Raw genomic sequence first — 19239 nt, 5'->3', positions numbered from 1 at the left:
AGGTATACGCAAGAGTACGATTGGTCAGGGTAGGATTATACGGGCTTCCTAGTTCATTAAAGGTGACGTCACCTAGTAGCGTTGGACGGGAACCTTTCCAACAGGGGTGTGGACTATACCATTTTTACTTCCAAGGAAAACACAGAGGACATTCATAGCCATCCCACTTACTAGCATCTGCCATTTCATTTGAAAGTGAAATACTTCCCCCCTTACGATACAATACGACTTCTCATATGGCCATGATTATGCTACAATATAAACCAGTACAACTTGTAACCATATAGAATTCACAAGAGCAAATATTGTAAGGACAAAAACATACTCAGTTTCTCTGGTTAGACCAAACATTTATTGAAATCTGACAGAACAGGAAGTATCACAACACACTCCCTGGACGACATCCTTCTTAATCCTCCTCCTCGTCGTCAGCTCCTCCAGCTCCACCCTGGCCCTTCTTGGCATTCTTTCTCTTGACACGGCCTGGGCGTCCACCACCATATGGAGACCTCAGGGAGAAGTCAATATGCTTCTGGCTGTCCAGGCGAACCACAAAGGAGGGGATGTTCACCACCTGCTTGCGCACACTGCCAAGACAAATAGTGGAGATTTGAAAGCCAAATAGTCCATTTTATACTTTGCTTTAAATTGTTAAAAAGCGAGAAATGTAACTGGATGATAGTGCCAAAATATTTTATCCAACTGTATTAATCGTAAACTTGGGAGAAGGGCTAACGGTATAAATTTACTGCAGGCTTCATTGACGAGGAATTCGTGACACCACAGAAAATCTGAGCACATGAATCTTAAATCATCAGCCTTAGTATTTGAGACAACACATGAAGTGTTGAACACTTCAATTGCCCGAGGTGCAATCCTGTAACCTTACCTGACAGCATAACACCTCAATGGCACAGTCCAAGCCCTCTGCGGCAGGATTGGCTCTGGGCAATGTCTACTGACAAGGTATACGGTTTTGATACCGAAGTGACCTTGCTGAAATGTTTAACTGATCTCAGCCGAGAGCGTTACAAGTTGATGGTCTTCTGATGGAAGGGGAAGCATTAAGAGAGTCTGATGAGTCCCTCAGAAGACTTGTGACCCTTTATTTGGGGTTTGTTCCCCAGGAGTGTTGGAGCTTACCGAATGTGCCTCTGGCGGATAAGGACACGGGCATGGTGGATGCTCTTGGCGAGTCCGAGCTTGAAGACCTGCGTCTGCAGCCTCCTCTCCAAGAAGTCTTCAACCTTCAGACCCAGAATGTAATCCAGCTTCATCTTACCCTCGTCCAGCACACCAATTCTCACCAGACGTCTGAGCAAAGCATTACCTGGAAAACCAGACAGGTGTCATTTGCAATTCCAAACATACCAGCATATACAGTGCGCATATGGCAATTTGAGTAGAGTAACATTGGCCTCATTGACGAGGAATTCGTGACACCAGAGAGAAGTCTGACAAGTTGATAATTTAATCATCGGCCAATACACTGACGCCCGCATTTTAAATTTTGTATACCGTATACCTTCAAACAGACGCTTGGGGTCCTTCTCATCGAGTGTGAGCAGCTCTCTGGCAGCTTTGCGAATCTTGGCCAGGGTGAACTTCACCCTCCACACCTCACGCTTGTTCCTCAGGCCATACTCGCCTTAAAAAGTAGTAAGACAGTTAAGTTCTTTGCTGTCTAGACCAAGGAGGGTAACAGAGGGTATAACGTAATACAGTTTTAAAAGTAGACTCATTTATTGCATACTTGATCATAAAATCACAGCATACCAATGAGTTTCAACTCCTGGTCGAGACGGGACTTCTCGAAGGGACGACGCGGGGTGACATATGTCTTGCGACAAACCCAACTCCTGGCAACGGGCATGGCGGCTTAGAAGTGCCTGCATCATCATGACATCAGACATGAGGTTAGTCAGTGTAAGTAAATTAGAGTTAATTATTGTAATATAAACTGATAAATATTCATAGCAAGCTTTAAAGAACAGCCATTACACCAATATTGATACGGTTACAGCAAACCACACACACACACCACAATCCAAGCTCTCCAATCAAAAACAGACATCCTTTAAATCGACTTAAACTGGATCAGAGGTCAGCTTGAAATTGCAGCCAAATTAATTTTACAAGACTAGAGTATATACACGCACTGGTAAACAAATGTTCTTATCTGGATATGTAACTAATTCTGCAAGCATTCCAGTTTCTCAACTTCTTCCATCTTACAAACTCGTACAAATGCACAATGGATTTGAATACACAATATCACAGGAATGCAATTTACATTTCTGGTAGAGTTGCCGTTAAACCTCCCATCTGAAACAGTTGTACTGAATATTAAGAGAAACGGCGATGTGTGGAAAAATCAATTTACGAAAGTGTTATGCTAGAAAATACTGATATACTAATAATACTGATTAAATACGACTGTAACTATAATATATCCTGTAACGTTAAACGTGCGTCAGAAACCGGTGACTTCTCAGCCATATGACTAGGCCGCAGCTACACCGCACCACGTTGTAACAGGTTACGAGTTAGCGTTAGCTTAGCCGAATCAGCTTTTCACTCCAAAGCAAATGATGCGGTGGGTATTTAAAAGCAATATTCGTACATAAACTACGTTTCCTTTCTCTACCTATGAACGTATGTGCATCAAAAAGGCTTAAAAGCTGTCTGTTTGTGTCATGATGTAGCATGAGGCTACGAACAGTACCTGTCTCGCTCAGGCTCGCGTAGTAAAGAGGACGAGAAAGGAACTTCCCATTTACTTATACTGTCGAAGCATGCACTACATATCCCATAATGCCACTGTGCGCCCGAACGGAAGTGGGAATAATGGTCTTGTCGCACTCTGTTGGTCAAACAGAAAACAGCTGAATACACTGAAGGTACTAGCGTCAAACGTGCGTGCGTGCGTGTGTGTGTGTGTGTGTGTTTATACTTGCCTGTAGATATGTGTGTATATTTAATATTAAATAATACCTGGAAAATTATAACATACTTTAAACTGTTATTCTAAATGGCGGAGCATATAACTTTAGGCTAACTAACGTAACGTACATGAGGAGTCAAATGGCCTGCTTTGGGTTCAGGGGTTTCTCTTATTAAACCCCTGTTGAACTGGCTGTTATTGTACAAGTGTGTAACAAGTAGTGAGAAATCTTGCATGATTAAGTATGTAAGAGTGAGGGGTGGTGAGGTGGTAAACTCAGAGAGAAGGACATGGGTGACTATTTATATAACTATGAAATGGGACCCTGAGCATGTGTTTCTGTCTGTCAAGCTGCATGATCAACTGATGGACACAGAAGCTCACTGGCTTTCTCTTTCACTGCTCTATATCCTGTCTTTTCCGGACAAGGCGTCAGTTGTTTTGTGGACTTTCTTTGTGTTTTCTTCTTTGACTCATCTGCGAGGTTAAATAGACTCTTAACCTTCTCTCCTCTTGCCCTCTTGGATTTTCTGTTTTCTCCTGTTGAGATTTTTTCTTCTTTTTCCCCCCAGCCTGATTGCCTGCTCACCTGCGTCCATATCAACCCTTCCTTTTCCCCTGCTCTCCTTTTCCTCCCATCTTCCACCAATCCCTGTCTCCTTGTGCGTGGTTTTTGGGCTATGCTCTCCTCACCCACTGTGATTCTCCAGCCTTATGGACTCCCTGTCTACCCACAGACAACCACATGCTATCCCAGCATAGTTCAGGTAAACTCTCCTTAATTTGCTCTGTGAACTCCTCAGTTACTGCACAGAAATGTTTGTCTTCAAAAGCCGGCGTCATCAAATGTGCAGCCTGTCAGGCAGCTGGGAGCTTTTGAGTCGTTATTTAAGGTGACACAGGATTCAGGGGTAGATAATAAGAGACTGGATGTGTCATAATAATAAAAATTGGATCCACAGTTGAAGGAGTTTAGGGCTATAACTAACAATTATTTTCACTGCAGATTAATCTCACGGATTATCTTCTCAGTGTTTCTGTTGGGAGATAAAATGGCCATCACTCAATTGACTTATTAAAATGTCTTGTTTTATCTGACCCAAACTAAGTATTTTTCTATCATAGAGGATTAAAGGATTTATGAACTTGGCGAATAGTAACATTTCAGAAGCTGAGACCAGTGGATTTGTAACATATTTGCTTAAAAAATTACTGAAACAATCATTTCAACTAATTATTTCAGCTCTAAATGAGTTTTTATTTTAAGTTTAGAAATGAATGCCAGTGTAGACAATAAACCGTCAGAAAAACATGTTCTTGGAGAGGAAGAAAAAATATAATTCCCCAGAAACCAAGGGACCTTTATTTCCTTGATTTAATGAGATGCATCTTATAATCTAATTTAGGTTAGTGATGTATTGCTTAATAGTGAATGCCCAATCAAAGAAGCCTTGTAGCTGGGTGAAGTACTCTGATTGCAAAAGATATTATTTATTTAATAGTAAGGACACATTTGGGGTTATCTTTAGTCCACTGGTCTCAGTGATGGCAGGCTGCAGGCCAATAGACTTTAAGTGTCCCTGACATACCATTAATGCCACAATGCATCTGGTGTCTCTCCACCTTGTCTCTGCACTTCACACCAGCTGTATTTTTAGCCCTCCTCTCCTGAGCAGATAATCACTGGAGGAGATTCTGTCACCTATCTTGTTTTCTGCCGCCAACTGAGCTTAGAATAGGTGTGAAACCTGCCTGTTGTGCATTTAGATATTGAGTGTTTTAGCTGTTCGAGCACAATATTCACTTTTGTTTTATTTAAGAAAATTTAGATGAGTACTTTGAAACAACTGGTGTAGAGAGCCATTTGGAGGTGGCAGAGACCAAAAGAAGACTTTCAAGGACTGAGGAATGTTATATTTCTCTGAAAGGTGTTGGCACAAGTTTTTACTACTTTAAAATGTTATATTTCCAAGGACTGAGCAATGCTCAAGTAGTTTCCCCCAGAAATGTCGGTATGATTTAAGCAAAGCATCTGTGCATGTTTGAAATCAAGTCAGGGACCTTTGTCACATGTCTGTCTTTGCCTTCTGTGTCTCCCATCTTTACTGTTTCTCTTCATCATCAGCTACTAATAAAAGCCAAAAACATATTTTTAAGATATTTGTAAAGGAACCTGAATATGAGAAAAAACAGGATTCAGAGAACGGGTAGTGGAAAAGGGAATATTTTGTTTAATTTAATACATGTTTGCTAACATTTGTAACTTGGCCAGTACTAAAAGGCCACATCTGCACAAGTGTCATCTGTGTGTAAATCCTTTGGCAGCTGTCCCAGCAGACACCTGGCTCAGAGCCGTTGACCTCTGAACACAAGCTGACAGCTGAGGAGGGAGACGAGAGAAAGATGGAACAAATGGAAATTTTTAAAAAAGCCTGCAAGGAGGGGGGACTAAGTGTCTGTACGCCTGCTGACACTGTGATACTGAATCAGGCACGGTGGCTGGTAGTTCCACTCTGTGGGAATACAAAGCAAGAGAAGACGACTGGTAGTGATATCTTAACAGATTGCGTTATCTTCAATCATCTGTCACTTTTTTATCTGTGTGGTGGGTGAAGGAAGACACATTGGTTGTTTTTTTGAGATAACAATACAGGCACAAGTTAGCGCTGACATCTTTGGAAAAATGTTCCAGCATGATATTATAGCTAACGCTGCCATGAATGACTGCACTGCGGGGTGATGAAGAGTCACAGCCTCGGAGAACTCCTCATTACACTGTACTTTCCAGAATGAGGACGGACAACAATAAACTTGATAGTACTGTAGGCCCATCTACGAAAATGTTTCCATTTAAATTCATTACATTTCCTGTATATCTTGCATAACAACGTAAACACTTTGTAGCCATGCTAGCGTCGTGGTTAAAGGGGCGGCAATGCCATGTAGTCGGTTGGTACACCACTTTGGTCCAGACTTACCTAAATATCTCAACAAATATTGGATGGATTGCTGTGAAATTTTGTTCAAACATCCATGGTTTCCAGAGGATGAATACTACTGACTTAAGTGATCCCCCGACTTTTCCTCTAGATTTCCAAGTTCCATCACGTACTGTATGGATTGGCATCAACATCTGGTACACTTGTTCATGTCCACTCAAGATGAAATAACTTTGGCGATGTACTGACTTTTCATCTAGCGCCATAATCAGGTCAGCGTTTTAATTTCAATACTTTGGTTTTCATGACCAAATGCTAGCACATGAAAACAAGATGGTGAACATGGGAAGCTGAAATACCCACTTAACATCAACATTTCAACATTGTCATTTAGCCATGCAGGTGCATTTAGCCTCAGAGCCATTGGCAATGCTATAGGCTCTTGGTTTTGTTTACATACTGTACATTACATGACAAAACAAAAACATTCAGTTAGACAGAAACATTTGTATCAAATATTGTAAATCCATAGCTGCAGTTTAATCATTGTCATTGCTTTCTTCCATTTTCAGTGCTTGTTCTACAAACGTACAAAGTTCTCAAAACGCACTAGTTGGGTGCATTACCGATGCTGGTGGATTATAAACCCTGTCCGTGTGAGAACCAATAATTTACACATTGACAGAATGAGGAATGATAAATTTCAGTAATCTGTTCAGCGTGGCACTATTAATACTCAGTTTGATGGTAAAAACTGATATTCACAAAAGAAAACAAAATAGGGGTCTGATGTACTTTAATGCTGCCAGCTAGAAACTTTAGCTCATGCAGTTTGAGATCTTGGCTCATGTATTTGACCTACAATCAATGTTTCTTCAACCGTGCTTTCTCCAATTCCCTCTTTATTGTACTATCTGCATCGACATGTCTCTCATTTTTCACACCTCTTCAGTGCAGCAGCTGATAGAGGGATATCTGAGAGGTTTTGAAATGACAGTGGAGATTGTTTTTAATTATATGAGATCCTTTCAAATCCTAAAGCTGGCTGACAAACACGAGGCATTTCGCTTGCAAAGCAACACATAAGTTTAACACTCCGTTAGGATACAGGAGACGGAAGAACCTGTAATCCTTTTGATTAAGTTAAAATATTAGTGCTGGTATGGAAGCAAGCTCAATTAAAGGAATCGTTTGATCCTGAATTTTGAATTTTAGGAAATATGCCGACAAGATGAAAACATTGATTCGACTTTCACATCTGTCTGTTTATTATGAAGCTGTAGCCAGTTAGCTTATCTTAGCATAAAGATAAGTAAGATTAGAAATTAATAAAGTACTAGTAATTCCGATTTGTGCTTGAATACAGCACTAGAGTAAATGTACTTACCATGTCTTTTATGATGTGATTATCTGTATAATAGTTCCACCCTTTCCTGCCAACAAAGCACTGTTTATCATTCTTAAATATGTATACTGGTTATCTAGCAGATGTCCCTCAGAATATGAAGATGAAATAAATTTAAAGGTAAAAGCACTGAGATATTTGAAAGGCAACCAAGCAAAGCCCACATAGCATAAGTAGACGTAGGTTGGCATATTTTGTTTGAAGAAAATTACCCTCTAAAAGTAATAAAACCACGTTGGCCTATTCTTAGAGTCGACCTTTAGCATCATGTACTGTCTTGCAACTGTAGAAGCATTTACATTCATAAATACCTCATCTATTTATGAGCTCTATCTGCAGTCTGGGCTGGAGTGTGTGTGTTCACGAGTGTGTAAAGTCAAGGCAGTGTGTGTGAGTGTGTATGTGTGTGTGTGTGTGTGGGGGGGGGGGGGGATTGACAGTTACAGATGATCACAGCTGGTGTGGCCTCCTGGTCCTTTTGCTCTGGCAATCATTTGATGTGATTGGTCAATGAGTAGAACTTATGGTGCGGGAGGCGGGCGGTGAGCTGGCATTAAAACATGCTGCAGTTGTTGGACAATGCAGCAGAGCTCGAGGAATGGAGTAAAGGGGTAAGACAATGCTTTTAGCTCCCAACTGGATTATTCACTTGTATCAAGACTGTATAGGATGATTGTTCATCTCTGTTTCTGTGCAGTTCAGGCCTGTCTTTATGCGTGCTAACATTATAACATTATATTTGTTTCTTACTTCAAGGAGTTCAAATTTGGTGGTTTTTATGGTGATTTGGATTAAAAGAGGCTGCAAGGATCCAGACTTTTAATGTGTCTAAGTCATGGTTTTCAGTCACTCAAAACAAACTAACACTTATTTCTATCTATATTTCTATCTATTATGTTTTCAATTAACTTTTCTTGATTTAGTTGATAAAATGTCTGGAAATAGTTTAAAAAAAACACCTGTTACATTTCCCAGAGATGGGGTTCTTTAGTCTGACTGTCTAATACCAAAAAAAGTTAGTTTTAAAACATAGCATTATTTGGCATTTACTACCACAATGTAGAAATACTCTGTTACAAGTAAAAGTCATTAATTCAAAATTTTACTTAAGTAAAGCAATATACAAACAGATAGCAGTATATAAAGTAATTAAAATTCGCTCCAGCTTTACCAGCTGCAACATTAAAGTGATGAACACTGCATTTTATGTTCATCACTTTAATGTTGCAGCTGGTAAAGGTGGAGCGAATTTTAATTACTTTATATACTGCTATCTGTTTATATATTTGTCTATTATATTTTGTAAAATTAATCTAAATCTGCAGAGTAACTGAAGTTGCCAAATGTAGTGGAGTGAAAACTAAATTGTGTCCCTCTAAACTGTAGTGGAGAAGAAGTATAAATTAGGCCTAGTAGAAAATGAAAATACTCAAGTAAAGTATGGGCATGTACCTCAAAATTGTACTCAAGCGTAGCATTTTAGTAAATGTACATTAAGTTATGTAGATTACTTAAGGCAAGCAATAATGGATATTTGTCTTTCACTGACACATGGCATACAAAGAGAGCAGCATATAAGTGCACATAAATAGACAACACAATAGATGTGGTAAAATTGCACATAGTAAAATTATGTACTATATCTACTAGAAGTAGGAGTTAAACAATGTATTTATTAAAATGACTTAATAATTAATAAAATTTAAATATAGAGTACTATATGCTGGCTCAGCCCATTACGTCCGTGTTCCTCCTCAGCTGTTGTTAAGCTGCACAATGGCAATGGGAATAACCAGGATTTCTTTAAAACGTCACTTCCGCGCACAGGGAACTTTGAACCTCTGCCCTGACGGTAAGAGAGGGTCTGCTCTACTACAGTGCTATGATATTTGAAACTGGGTACTCATTAATCCACAGTGGCTTGGACAGTGGGTGGGGCATGATGGTCTTATTAACGCTGAGTTTAAGATGGCTCCTATTTAACTACTTAGTCAGTTCTGCAACATAGTCCACATACGTGTTCAGAGACTGAGCATTAGTCAGGCGGGCTACCAGAGCCATATCATCTGTGTACTTCATTAAAGTAAGGCAGTTGTTATTGCACATGTGAGGCTGCAGATTAAAGACAATAAGTGTATTTGGGTGGGCTGTATTAAAAGCTGACAAAAAGTCCATGTTTCAAACTTGTGCAAATGCCCCAGCCTTATCTAGATGTTGTGATACAGCATTAAGCATTGTCAGGCTTGCATCCTCTTTGGTCGCTCAGTGAGGCTGTGAGCTGTTTGCATATAACCTTTTCCACGCATTTACTAAGAATGGGGGGTGAGAGTTCTTTGCAACAGGGATGATCGTAGATGTTTTCTAAGTAACTGGGACTGAGCTAGGGTTGAGGAGCAGCTGGAATAGTCTGTCAAACACAGCACCAATTTGAACAGCTAAGCCATCCCTACAAGGCCCTCTGGCCCGGCAACCTTGTATGAATTAAATTTGCGTAATAAAGTTACAACCTCTGTTTCTGACACTGATATGGTGCTGTCAGTCTGTGGCATGTTATACATGTTGTTTCTTTCACTTTGGAAAGACCCATAACAATTCACTGTTGTGAAAGCAGAAGAGCTCAAAAAGTAACAACATGGTAAATACTTTCACACCTCTTTACACCTCTGACATCTGATATCTTGTCTGTGGCTAATTCCTCCTTCCCTCTCTCTTTTCCTCAGGGCGGCCCCACGCAGGAGGCTGGCCCAGGCAGTGGCGACCCCACCCTGCCTCAGGTCTACGCCCCTCCTCCCTCCTACCCCCCACCAGGTCAAGGTCCGCCAACATCTGCGGGCAGACTGCCACCTCTTGATTTTAGCTCTGCACATGGTGGCTCAGAGTACGCCGAACATCCACAACTCAGAGTCTATCAGGGCCCTCAGCTCGACGGGGCCGAGGCTCTGACATCCAGTAACACGGTAAGAACAGTTTGCGAAAGGAATGCACATCATGGCAAGAAGTTCATGCCCCAATAAAATATGATCTGCAGTACGTTAATGTGTCAAGAAGCCCTGCTGCTTCAGGTAGTACATCCATATGTCCTATCAGAGGAATATGGCCAGATAGAGTTTCCCTCTATATTTAGAGCTCCACTTCCACTGTTGTGTCCATGTACGGGAATGCCGCTCACCGTAGGTGGGGAGAGGGACAGCTGAGTGGGAATTTGTTGTTGAAAATAAATCCCCACTTCTTATCCCCTGTGTCTTATTTATCTGACTATAAAGCAGGTCACCTTTTACGATTGTAGCTGTGAAATCTTGTATTGATACTGACAGTTTAGGTTTAAGACAGTTAAGTGCATAGAGGATGTACAACATACACTTTGTATGTTCTGTTTCTGTGGCTCATCCAATCCAGGAATCGAAATGATTTCTGATAGAGGGTATAGAAAAGGATTTACTTGTGACTTCTTGCTTAAGTGAAAAAGTAAATTGAAATATAATAGAAATCAGTTGTATGTTAATTCAAGAATGTTTGTTTTTTGTTTCTTTTAATGCCATTTAGTCTGTAACTGTGTCCTTAAAGTCTTATTTTCTTAAATTAAGTGAAGACATCTGCCCCATGCAGTACAGTTATTTCAACCTGTTTCCAATAAAAATCCACATGTTCCAATAAATAATCCCTTTATCCCTTTAGGGAATGTTGGTCTGCTTGTTGGTCCGACTAAATCCATGAATTGCAATGAAAGTTTGTAGGGATATTCATGGTCCTCAGGAGAGGTTCACATTTTTGGTTTTGAGTGAAATATCAATATAAAAATGAATGTCTCTAGAGGGTTAAATCCTAATGACTTTGGTAATCCTCTGACTTTTCCCCTAGCACACTCATCAGGTCGAAATTCCAGGTCAGCAAACACTTCAGTTTATGACCAAATGCCTGCAAAACTAATGGCATTCCCGTCAGTCTCTACTGTACTTTCTGTTTAGTGCTAATTAGCAAATGTTAGCATGCTAACACGATAAACTCAGTTTCACCGTGTTAGTGTGCTAGTGTTAACATTGTGAATATGGTACACATTATACTTGCTAATCATCAGCATGTTAGCATTGTCATTGTGTGCATGTTAGCATACTGACAACACGTTTAGCTCATAAAGCACCACTGTGCTAAGTACCTCACAGAGCTGTTAGCAATTCCTGGAAAATCCTTCATCATTTGGAAACAGGTTGAAATATTGGCAGATTTGGGCTTTTATGAAGATAATAAGGTTTTTATGGCTCTGTGTAGACAGAAGTTAATGTTTCTACTCTTTGCAGTGCAGTAAAGATAAGACACACACTAATCAAATCTCCTTCAGGCATGAAAACATCCGCTTTGATAAGGACAGAGGTGTTTTTAGTCTGATCTGTGTGGCAGGTCAGCTCTGTGTCCTGCTGCAGCACATCTCTCTTCCTCCTCTCATAAATGGTGTTTTGTGGCCCCATCTATATATTTTATTACTAGAGCCCCTGACATACTTGGGTCCGTGCTGATTTTCGTGGGGAAAGTTGAGACGTCGCCATGGAGGGAGGGGGTCAAAAGGGGGAGGCTGACCAGATGACCCCTTTTCCCCCTTCTGAAATATCGCTCAGGTCCAGAAACACAGTTCTGCATCGTGACATGACACCACCACCCAACTGAACCCTCTCTCCCTGTCTCCCACTCCCCTCCACTGTAGCCTGTCTGTGGTGTGTGTATGGGTGGATGTGATAGTCTGCTGTCTACAGTAGCTAGCAATGGCAAGCCAGCGTAGTGTAATCCTGTGTGCATTTATGTGTGTAAAACACTCCCGTGTGTGAATGTGACTTTTTTCTGTCTATCCACAACTTATTAATTGTTCCCTTGACAAATGACCTTTAACCCTTGGCAGAAAAGCAGCACCGTGACCCCAGACTGACCCTTGTGGAACGTTTCAGTTTTAAACTCTGCCCCCTTTGACTCCCACCCCCCATCCCCCTCTTCCTTTTCAAACTTTTTGCGCACCTTCTTTGCCTTGTTTACTTTGGTTTAATTTTACTCTTCACTGCTGCACTGAGGCCTTTTCCACTATCTGCCTCTTGGTACTAGAAAGCTAATACTCAAGTCACTTCTGCATAAAGGACTGCAATTTTTTCACATATGTAAACTTTTTCAGTATATTTTCTTTTGCTTTTTAAAGTTTCTTTTTCTGTCCAATGCACTCTGCTCTTTCTCTTGCTCTCACTGCTGAAGCTCAGCATTTTTTTTTCTTTCTTGCAGACCTTTTCACTCTCACTTTCTTGTTTGGACTCATTCATTTGTCTTAAAAGTATATATTTTAAATTTCTTTTTTTTTTCTTTTTTTTGCAATGGTTGATGATGCTAGTTGACCAACACGCACACACAGGTGCACATACTAGCATCGTGGTGCATTGTGGGATAGTGAATGTTTTGGTTTTGGCACATTATTCTTTGAATTTTTCTGCATGGGGCAATTTTAATTAGTTAAATTTAAAGGCAAGTTGGCATAAGTAGAAGTCTTTCTTGTTTTTCAGGGGAGCTCAATCTTTATTTAAGTGATTTAGTGTCAGATATATAATCTTTATTGTTATTGTACAGTGCTTCAGTCTTTATACTCTCTGACAGGCATGTATTCAAAGACGCCTCACTAAAACGGAGCCCTTTTCATGCCTCCTCACATTTGCCTGAGAGGGATCACTGGTTGCTGAATGCTCTTTGGTTTGAATCACCTGACTTTATGAAAATGATCTTTGCCTAATGCCATGTGATGCTTACGCAACTGAATTTCAGCACAAACAGAATTCTCTGAAAGAAGTTGCTTAATTTGCTTTCTGAATTGACTTTATGATTTTTTCCCCCCTTTCTTTCTTTGCTTTTCTATTGATGCCCTCTCCCCGATTTTTCTTCACACCTACTCTCATCTCATTCATACTCGTTCTTTTTCCGTCTCTGTTTTCCACCTCTCTGTTTTTTGTTTGTTCTTTCACGTCCATTCTTCTTCTATCCACGTGCTTGCTTCCTCCTCTCCACCTCCTGTTTTCAAACTTTCTCACTGTCAGGAGGATGTTTTGGCCCCTGTGACCTCTGACCCCCAGTCTTTGAGCGTGTCTGTGGCATCAGGGGGCGGAGCAGGAAGTGGGAGTGATGAGGAAGGGTCAGGTAAGGCCCAACCGAAACGCCTCCACGTCTCCAACATCCCGTTCCGCTTCAGAGACCCAGACCTCCGCCAGATGTTCGGGGTATGACAATGCATATATACAACTGTTGTCCAGATTGGTAAACTAAATTAAACTGTTTATAAATAAATAATAAATCTGTTATATTTACATAAAATACCTACGCTGCCATTTTCAGCAATTTGGCAAGATCCTTGATGTCGAAATTATCTTCAATGAGAGGGGGTCCAAGGTGAGCACCACAGAAATATTATCAGACTTGAAAAATATTTTAATGAGCAATAACAGAACATAAACAAACAAAATGGCCATGTGAACTCACAGGGCTTCGGGTTTGTCACCTTCGAGAGTGCAGCCGAGGCTGACCGGGCAAGAGAAAAGCTCAATGGGACAATTGTGGAAGGGAGAAAGATCGAGGTGAGGGAGAATCTGTCACTGTTTGTAGGTTTCCACATTCACATTCTGCATTTTTATCCTTCATCGTTGCCACTGTTCCCCAGGTTAATAACGCCACTGCGAGAGTGGTCACCAAGAAGCCCCAGACGCCTCTTGTGAACGGTGAAATTTCAAGTAAGACACACCTCTTTAATCTTTGCACATTTCACTGTCAGGCTTTTGTTTATGGAAGACAAATGTACTCTCATTTGGTTTGTGCGTAGCTTCCGGGTGGAAGATCAATCCTGTCATGGGGGCGATGTACGCACCTGAACTCTATACAGGTAAGTCCTTCTCTGTAACAGTGATATATTTTTGTTATAAGACCACCAGGATTGTACGGTTTTACTTTTCCTACCAATTGTTGTTTCTCTCCCTCTCTGTTTCTTTAGTTGCCAGTTTCCCGTACCCCGTAGCAACTCCCACCTTGGCCTACCGGGGCTCTGCTGCGTTGCGTGGTCGAGGCCGAACCGTCTACAACACGATTCGCTCTGCTGCAGCCACGCCTGCTGCCATGCCCGCCTACCCCGGGTAAGACTCTGTGTCCATGTACCAGTGCCTGGTCTACATTCATTTCATTCACTAATAAACACTTTAATATTGTTTTTCCTCACGTTTTTCAGGGTTGTATATCAGGATGGACTGTATGGAGCAGAAGTTTATGTGAGTCTCTGCACACTTCTCGCACATTTCCTCCTTGAAGATGTTTTAAAGAGCTATAGCTATAATTGTAGCTATAACCATGTTTTTCCTGTGCAGGGTGGCTATCCTACAGCTTACAGAGTGGCTCAATCAGCGTCTGCTGCCACAGCAACCTACAGTGATGGGTAAGCAGACAAACACCACACATAGACGTTAGACGTTCCTGGTTTTCAGAAAATCAGCTTTTATTTCAAGGGATGGAAAGTCTTTCGGTCAAATCGGCCAGAAATTCCAAAATATGTCTCGATTACACACCAGACAGCCTGACAAGATTATTTTTCAATTGTGTCTGATTTGCTGAACTCTCAAATATCAGTATCTGCTTCATAAATCAAATTTCAGGTTCCTGATACATTCTTTCACATTTTCACTGAGCATAATGTGATATTTGTTTCACATTTCAAAACTCACTTTCACCTGCAAACACAGATGTCTCACAAGTGATTTGGTGGAATTAAATTTCTGTGTATAATGCACATGTTTTTTAATTCACATCTTTGTTGCTTAAACTTATAAAACTGGTACACACCATTTCGTGAACTGTTGTAAAGAAACTGTTTTCTCAGAAAAGATACTGGCTTGTGCCTAAAGGATTGTCATTTCCTCAAACAAGCAAACATTTCACTTGCAATATTTACAAACACATCTTTACCGTGACTGCATACAATATGCTTCGTGGATCCCTGAAAACCATCAAAAGGTAGTAAAAGATTATCAGATTAAATGTGTATAAAAATACATACTAAGATTTATACTTTAACCTCCAATCAGTTGGTAAAAGTAGAAAAGAAATTTAAATGTTTAATTGACATCCAATCAAAGATAGTAACAGTAAATAAGCAGTCCAAGCCACTGAGGTCATGTCCTTGGTATTGTTTCTGTTTGGTGGTTTTACGGACTTGTTAAGTGGCTTTCAGTCTATGATTACACACAAACTACACATGACAGTTTTTTAAAAACTTAATTCAGATTTCACTTTCACTATTTTAGGCATAATAAAAAATAAAAGGTTTTGGCAACTTTTAAAGCTATAATTAAGGGAGAACTTACAAACAAAATATGATTGATCAGCTAAATTAATGAATAAAGAAGGTATATTAGGAGGTTGGGGTTGCACAGGGGGTCATAGGACTCGTGACCTCAGCTTGTCTGAAGTCTTGGCTACTGCAGATGACATTCACATCTGCTTCTGACGTTGTTGAACAGATACGGACGGGTTTATACGACAGCTGCAGATCCCTATCACCACTCGGTTGGACCAACAACGACATATGGAGTTGGTACAATGGTGAGTCAAAACACACACGCGCTCTGTTGAAAGCTATCTTGTTACATGTGCAGTTAACAACAGCCCCTGGTCACACCTGCTGCACTGCTTCTGTCAACAGGCCAGTTTGTACAGAGGAGGATATAACCGCTTCACCCCGTACTGAGCTGCCCTGGCTTAGGAGTGGGAGGGGGGCGTCTCTCTGGAATTCTGGGGATTGGCCGATCCGTGGATGCTGCAGGACAGATTATGAGATCCTTAAATTTGGAACTGGTTTTTCCTCCTGTCTTCATCACAGCCTCTCCTCAAGAGACTAAACAGACTGAAGTTGTAAATACTGTAGGACCCATTTACTGCCCATTCTACCGATGAGTACTGAGTACCTGGACGAGGATGTTATGTAATATATAGTTGCTTAAAAACCTTTAAGGGATTTTTGTTTTCTGAATTTAAAGAGTGCTGATGTTGGTAGATGGCTCACACTAGAGCAGGTGGAAAATACTGTGAGAATTACTTTTTGTGAGTAATAAGTTTCACGGGTCAAACTACAAAAAAAAAAGAACATTTTGTACAATGTTTTGATGTGCGTGTGTGTGTGTGCGTGCGTGCGTGCGTGTGTGAGCATATGCGTGTGAGGTCATGCACCAACAACATTTAGTTTAGTTACCCAGTCGACTGAGAGACATCTGTGACACTGGTATCATTATTTCAAACAGAACTAATGTTTGTCTCCATAGTTGGCATATGATTTGTTTATTTTGTTTTTTTGCCTTTCTAACAATCTACCTCTCACACATGTAGCTTTTAATACAGCTGTCATTATTAACTCTGTATCGCTTCCTGTATCTTTGGTTCTGCAGAGCCTTCTTTTCTTTCCACTTTTCCATCCATAAATCTACTAACATGTTTCTGTGGCTCTGTAGCTCACCACCTGACGAGCTTGATGCCTTATCCAGTGCGTTCTGTAATTTCTCTAGGGAAGATTTATTTTTCGTAGCTGCTACATACCCCCCTATTTTACACTCACACAGTTATACACATTCAGAGCTGGTAGTAGCAGTAAGAAGCGGTCTTTTGCTGTGCTTTACTCACACAAACTGAGGAATAAAGGCCTCAATCAGCAGAATCTTCTAGCATTTTCTTAGGTTGCCTTTTTTCATCTTTTCCTGTATTTTCTCTCTCCTTCTTCACTCAGAACTATTGAATGACTTCTTGACTTGTATTGATAATTTCTTCACGGCCTTGTCTTTTGTTTCTGTTCCACTCTTTTCTGCTGTGTTTGATGTTTACCTCTAAATAAAATTGTTTTCTCTCTCTTCTCTTCTGTCCTTAATTGATTCGTAACATTTTCCAAGCAACCAAATTGTTGTTTCTATGCAGCTCTGTTGCTAAAGAAGCCTTAAGTTGATATTTAAGTTAAGTTTTAGTTGCGATGACAAGCTCATTCTTCATCTTTGCTTGCATTTACCGTTTCCTACTTACTTATTTACTCATTTCAATGCATACTGCCTCGTTGCCTTACTTTCTTTACCCTGCTAGTATTGATTTTTTAAACCCTTTATCTTTCTGTCCTCTGTACCACGTGCACGTACATATGTGTAGAATGTACATGAAATTAAGCCTCCGTCTGTCTACTATACTGTGTGCACTTTCTAAACTTAATTCACTGGTTTCATGATTTCTTTAATAGTAGTAGGTATAGTTATAATATTTTCTTTCTAATCGACCGTAACTTTTTAAAAATAACTTTCTCTTTTCAATGCTCTTCTCATTTTCGCACTGCTGCTCCTGTGTAGCATGTAGGTCTAGCTTTAGTATCTTATTCAATTAGCTTTTTGCTCTTTACCTGTTAATGCTGAGATCTCTCTCTCTCTCCCTCTCTCTCTCTCTCTCTCTCTCTCTGTCTGCTGAGTTTATTTATATAATCTCTACTTATGCTCCTTTCCCTTTCATCAGCAGTTGTTCTGCTCTTTATAGTATATTTATTCAAAATATTTCTCTAATTTCATAGCCAGGCTTCATTTCATGAAAAAAAAAAGAAGCTTATTTTAACAAATTCTCAAACTGTGCACTTGAGATGAATTCGACAGCTGTAGACTTGAGATATATGTTGTTTTTTTACTCACCTTTAATGATAAAACTGTTTACAAACACAGATGATGTCCTGGTCTTTTGCAGAGCGTTTTACCATAACCTGTGTTCCTTGAATTGGGCTCAATGAAGATAATCTAGGGATACATCACATATACAGTAACACATTGTTGGGCACATATAACCAGGCTTTCACTAGTATGTAAAAGTAACCTTTTAGTTGTGATGCCAGAATGACTCTTCGTCCTATCACATCAAATGTCTGGCTCATTCCCATAGGCAGAATACAGAAACTGAAACAGCTTCTTTCCTTCTATTTCTTGCTTGTGTTTACCTTTTCATACTTGTGCTTATTTTTTTCTCATTTCAATGCATACTCCCCTGTCACCTCACTTTCTTTCCCCCTCTAGTATAGCTTTTTTTTAAATCCTTCTTGCTTCTGTCCTCCTCTGCACCACTATACAAAACATGTATATACATGTACAGGAAATTTTAGCCTTAGTCTGTCTACTATTCTGTTTTCTGCACTTTCTAAACTTATTAATTCACTGGTTTCATTATTTTTTTTTTAGTTGCACTGATCGAATACTTTCTAAAACTAATATTTTCTCTCTAATTGACCGCAATCTTTCTTGTAACTTTCTCTTCACACTGCTGCTCCTGTATAGTGTGTAGGTCTAGCTTTATTATCTTATTAAATTAACTTTTTGCTCTTTACCTGTTAATGTATAATTCTGATCTCTACTTTTGCTCATTTCCCTTTCATCAGTAGTTGTTCTATTGCTCTTTGCTTTTCAAAATGTTTGATTTCACAACCAGGCTCAATTTCATAACAAAGCTTTTATTAGTGGTTTATGCAGAAATCTTAGTTTGATTTTTTTCTTTAGATGTATATAAAGCTTTCAACCTTGAAAACTTCTCCATTTTAGTTGCCCATTTACTTAATTTTCCGTTTATACTTCACAAGCTCAATCCTTTGCTGTTCTTTCCTTCTTTCTAATAGCATATCGTTTCACATCTTTTACTGCTGTATTTGTTTCGCCTTTAGTTTAAACTTTTCCAAATGTTTCTGCCTATAATGAAACTCTTCTTTTCCAACTTCTTAATTCATTTTGATTACATCTCATACCTCAAATGTGCTGGCTGAAATAAATGTAAATTAAAATTTGGAAGGAAAATTCTCAATGTGAAGTATTCAATCATATCCGTATCTAATCTTAGTGTCACAGGTGCCTCTCACTCAATATTTATATTTTACAATAAACTCTGTACAAAATCTGACT

The 19239-nt window shown here is 39.9% G+C and overlaps 2 protein-coding genes across 4 annotated transcripts; one reads left to right on the top strand and one right to left on the bottom strand.

Moving 5' to 3' along the window:
* Positions 1–333: 333 nt before the first annotated feature.
* rps9 (ribosomal protein S9) lies at positions 334–2744 on the bottom strand. The gene is made up of 5 exons (XM_046043893.1): positions 2726–2744; positions 1777–1889; positions 1526–1648; positions 1144–1330; positions 334–587 (listed from the first exon to the last, which is right to left on the bottom strand). The coding sequence occupies exons 2-5, from the start codon at positions 1871–1873 to the stop codon at positions 410–412; spliced, it is 585 nt and encodes a 194-aa protein (XP_045899849.1). The 5' UTR covers positions 1874–1889; positions 2726–2744; the 3' UTR covers positions 334–409.
* Positions 1638–19237, top strand: rbfox1l (RNA binding fox-1 homolog 1, like). Of its 3 annotated transcripts, XM_046043889.1 has the most exons (13): positions 2745–2900; positions 3517–3711; positions 10009–10245; positions 13345–13524; positions 13640–13693; positions 13786–13878; positions 13962–14031; positions 14121–14180; positions 14289–14427; positions 14520–14559; positions 14656–14723; positions 15805–15886; positions 15987–19237. In XM_046043889.1, the coding sequence occupies exons 1-13, from the start codon at positions 2796–2798 to the stop codon at positions 16029–16031; spliced, it is 1368 nt and encodes a 455-aa protein (XP_045899845.1). In that variant the 5' UTR covers positions 2745–2795; the 3' UTR covers positions 16032–19237. The 3 variants fall into 3 exon arrangements, with proteins under 3 accessions (XP_045899848.1, XP_045899845.1, XP_045899847.1); XM_046043892.1 differs by lacking the exons at positions 2745–2900; positions 3517–3711 and adding an exon at positions 1638–1926; XM_046043891.1 differs by lacking the exon at positions 3517–3711 and having other exon boundaries at positions 2747–2900.
* The last annotated feature ends 2 nt before the right edge of the window (positions 19238–19239 follow it).

The sequence above is a fragment of the Micropterus dolomieu genome, linkage group LG03 (assembly GCF_021292245.1).
Source record: "Micropterus dolomieu isolate WLL.071019.BEF.003 ecotype Adirondacks linkage group LG03, ASM2129224v1, whole genome shotgun sequence".
Taxonomy (NCBI): Eukaryota; Metazoa; Chordata; class Actinopteri; order Centrarchiformes; family Centrarchidae; genus Micropterus; species Micropterus dolomieu.
Note: the sequence above shows the minus strand (reverse complement) of the source record. Positions and strands in the feature narration are given on the sequence as shown.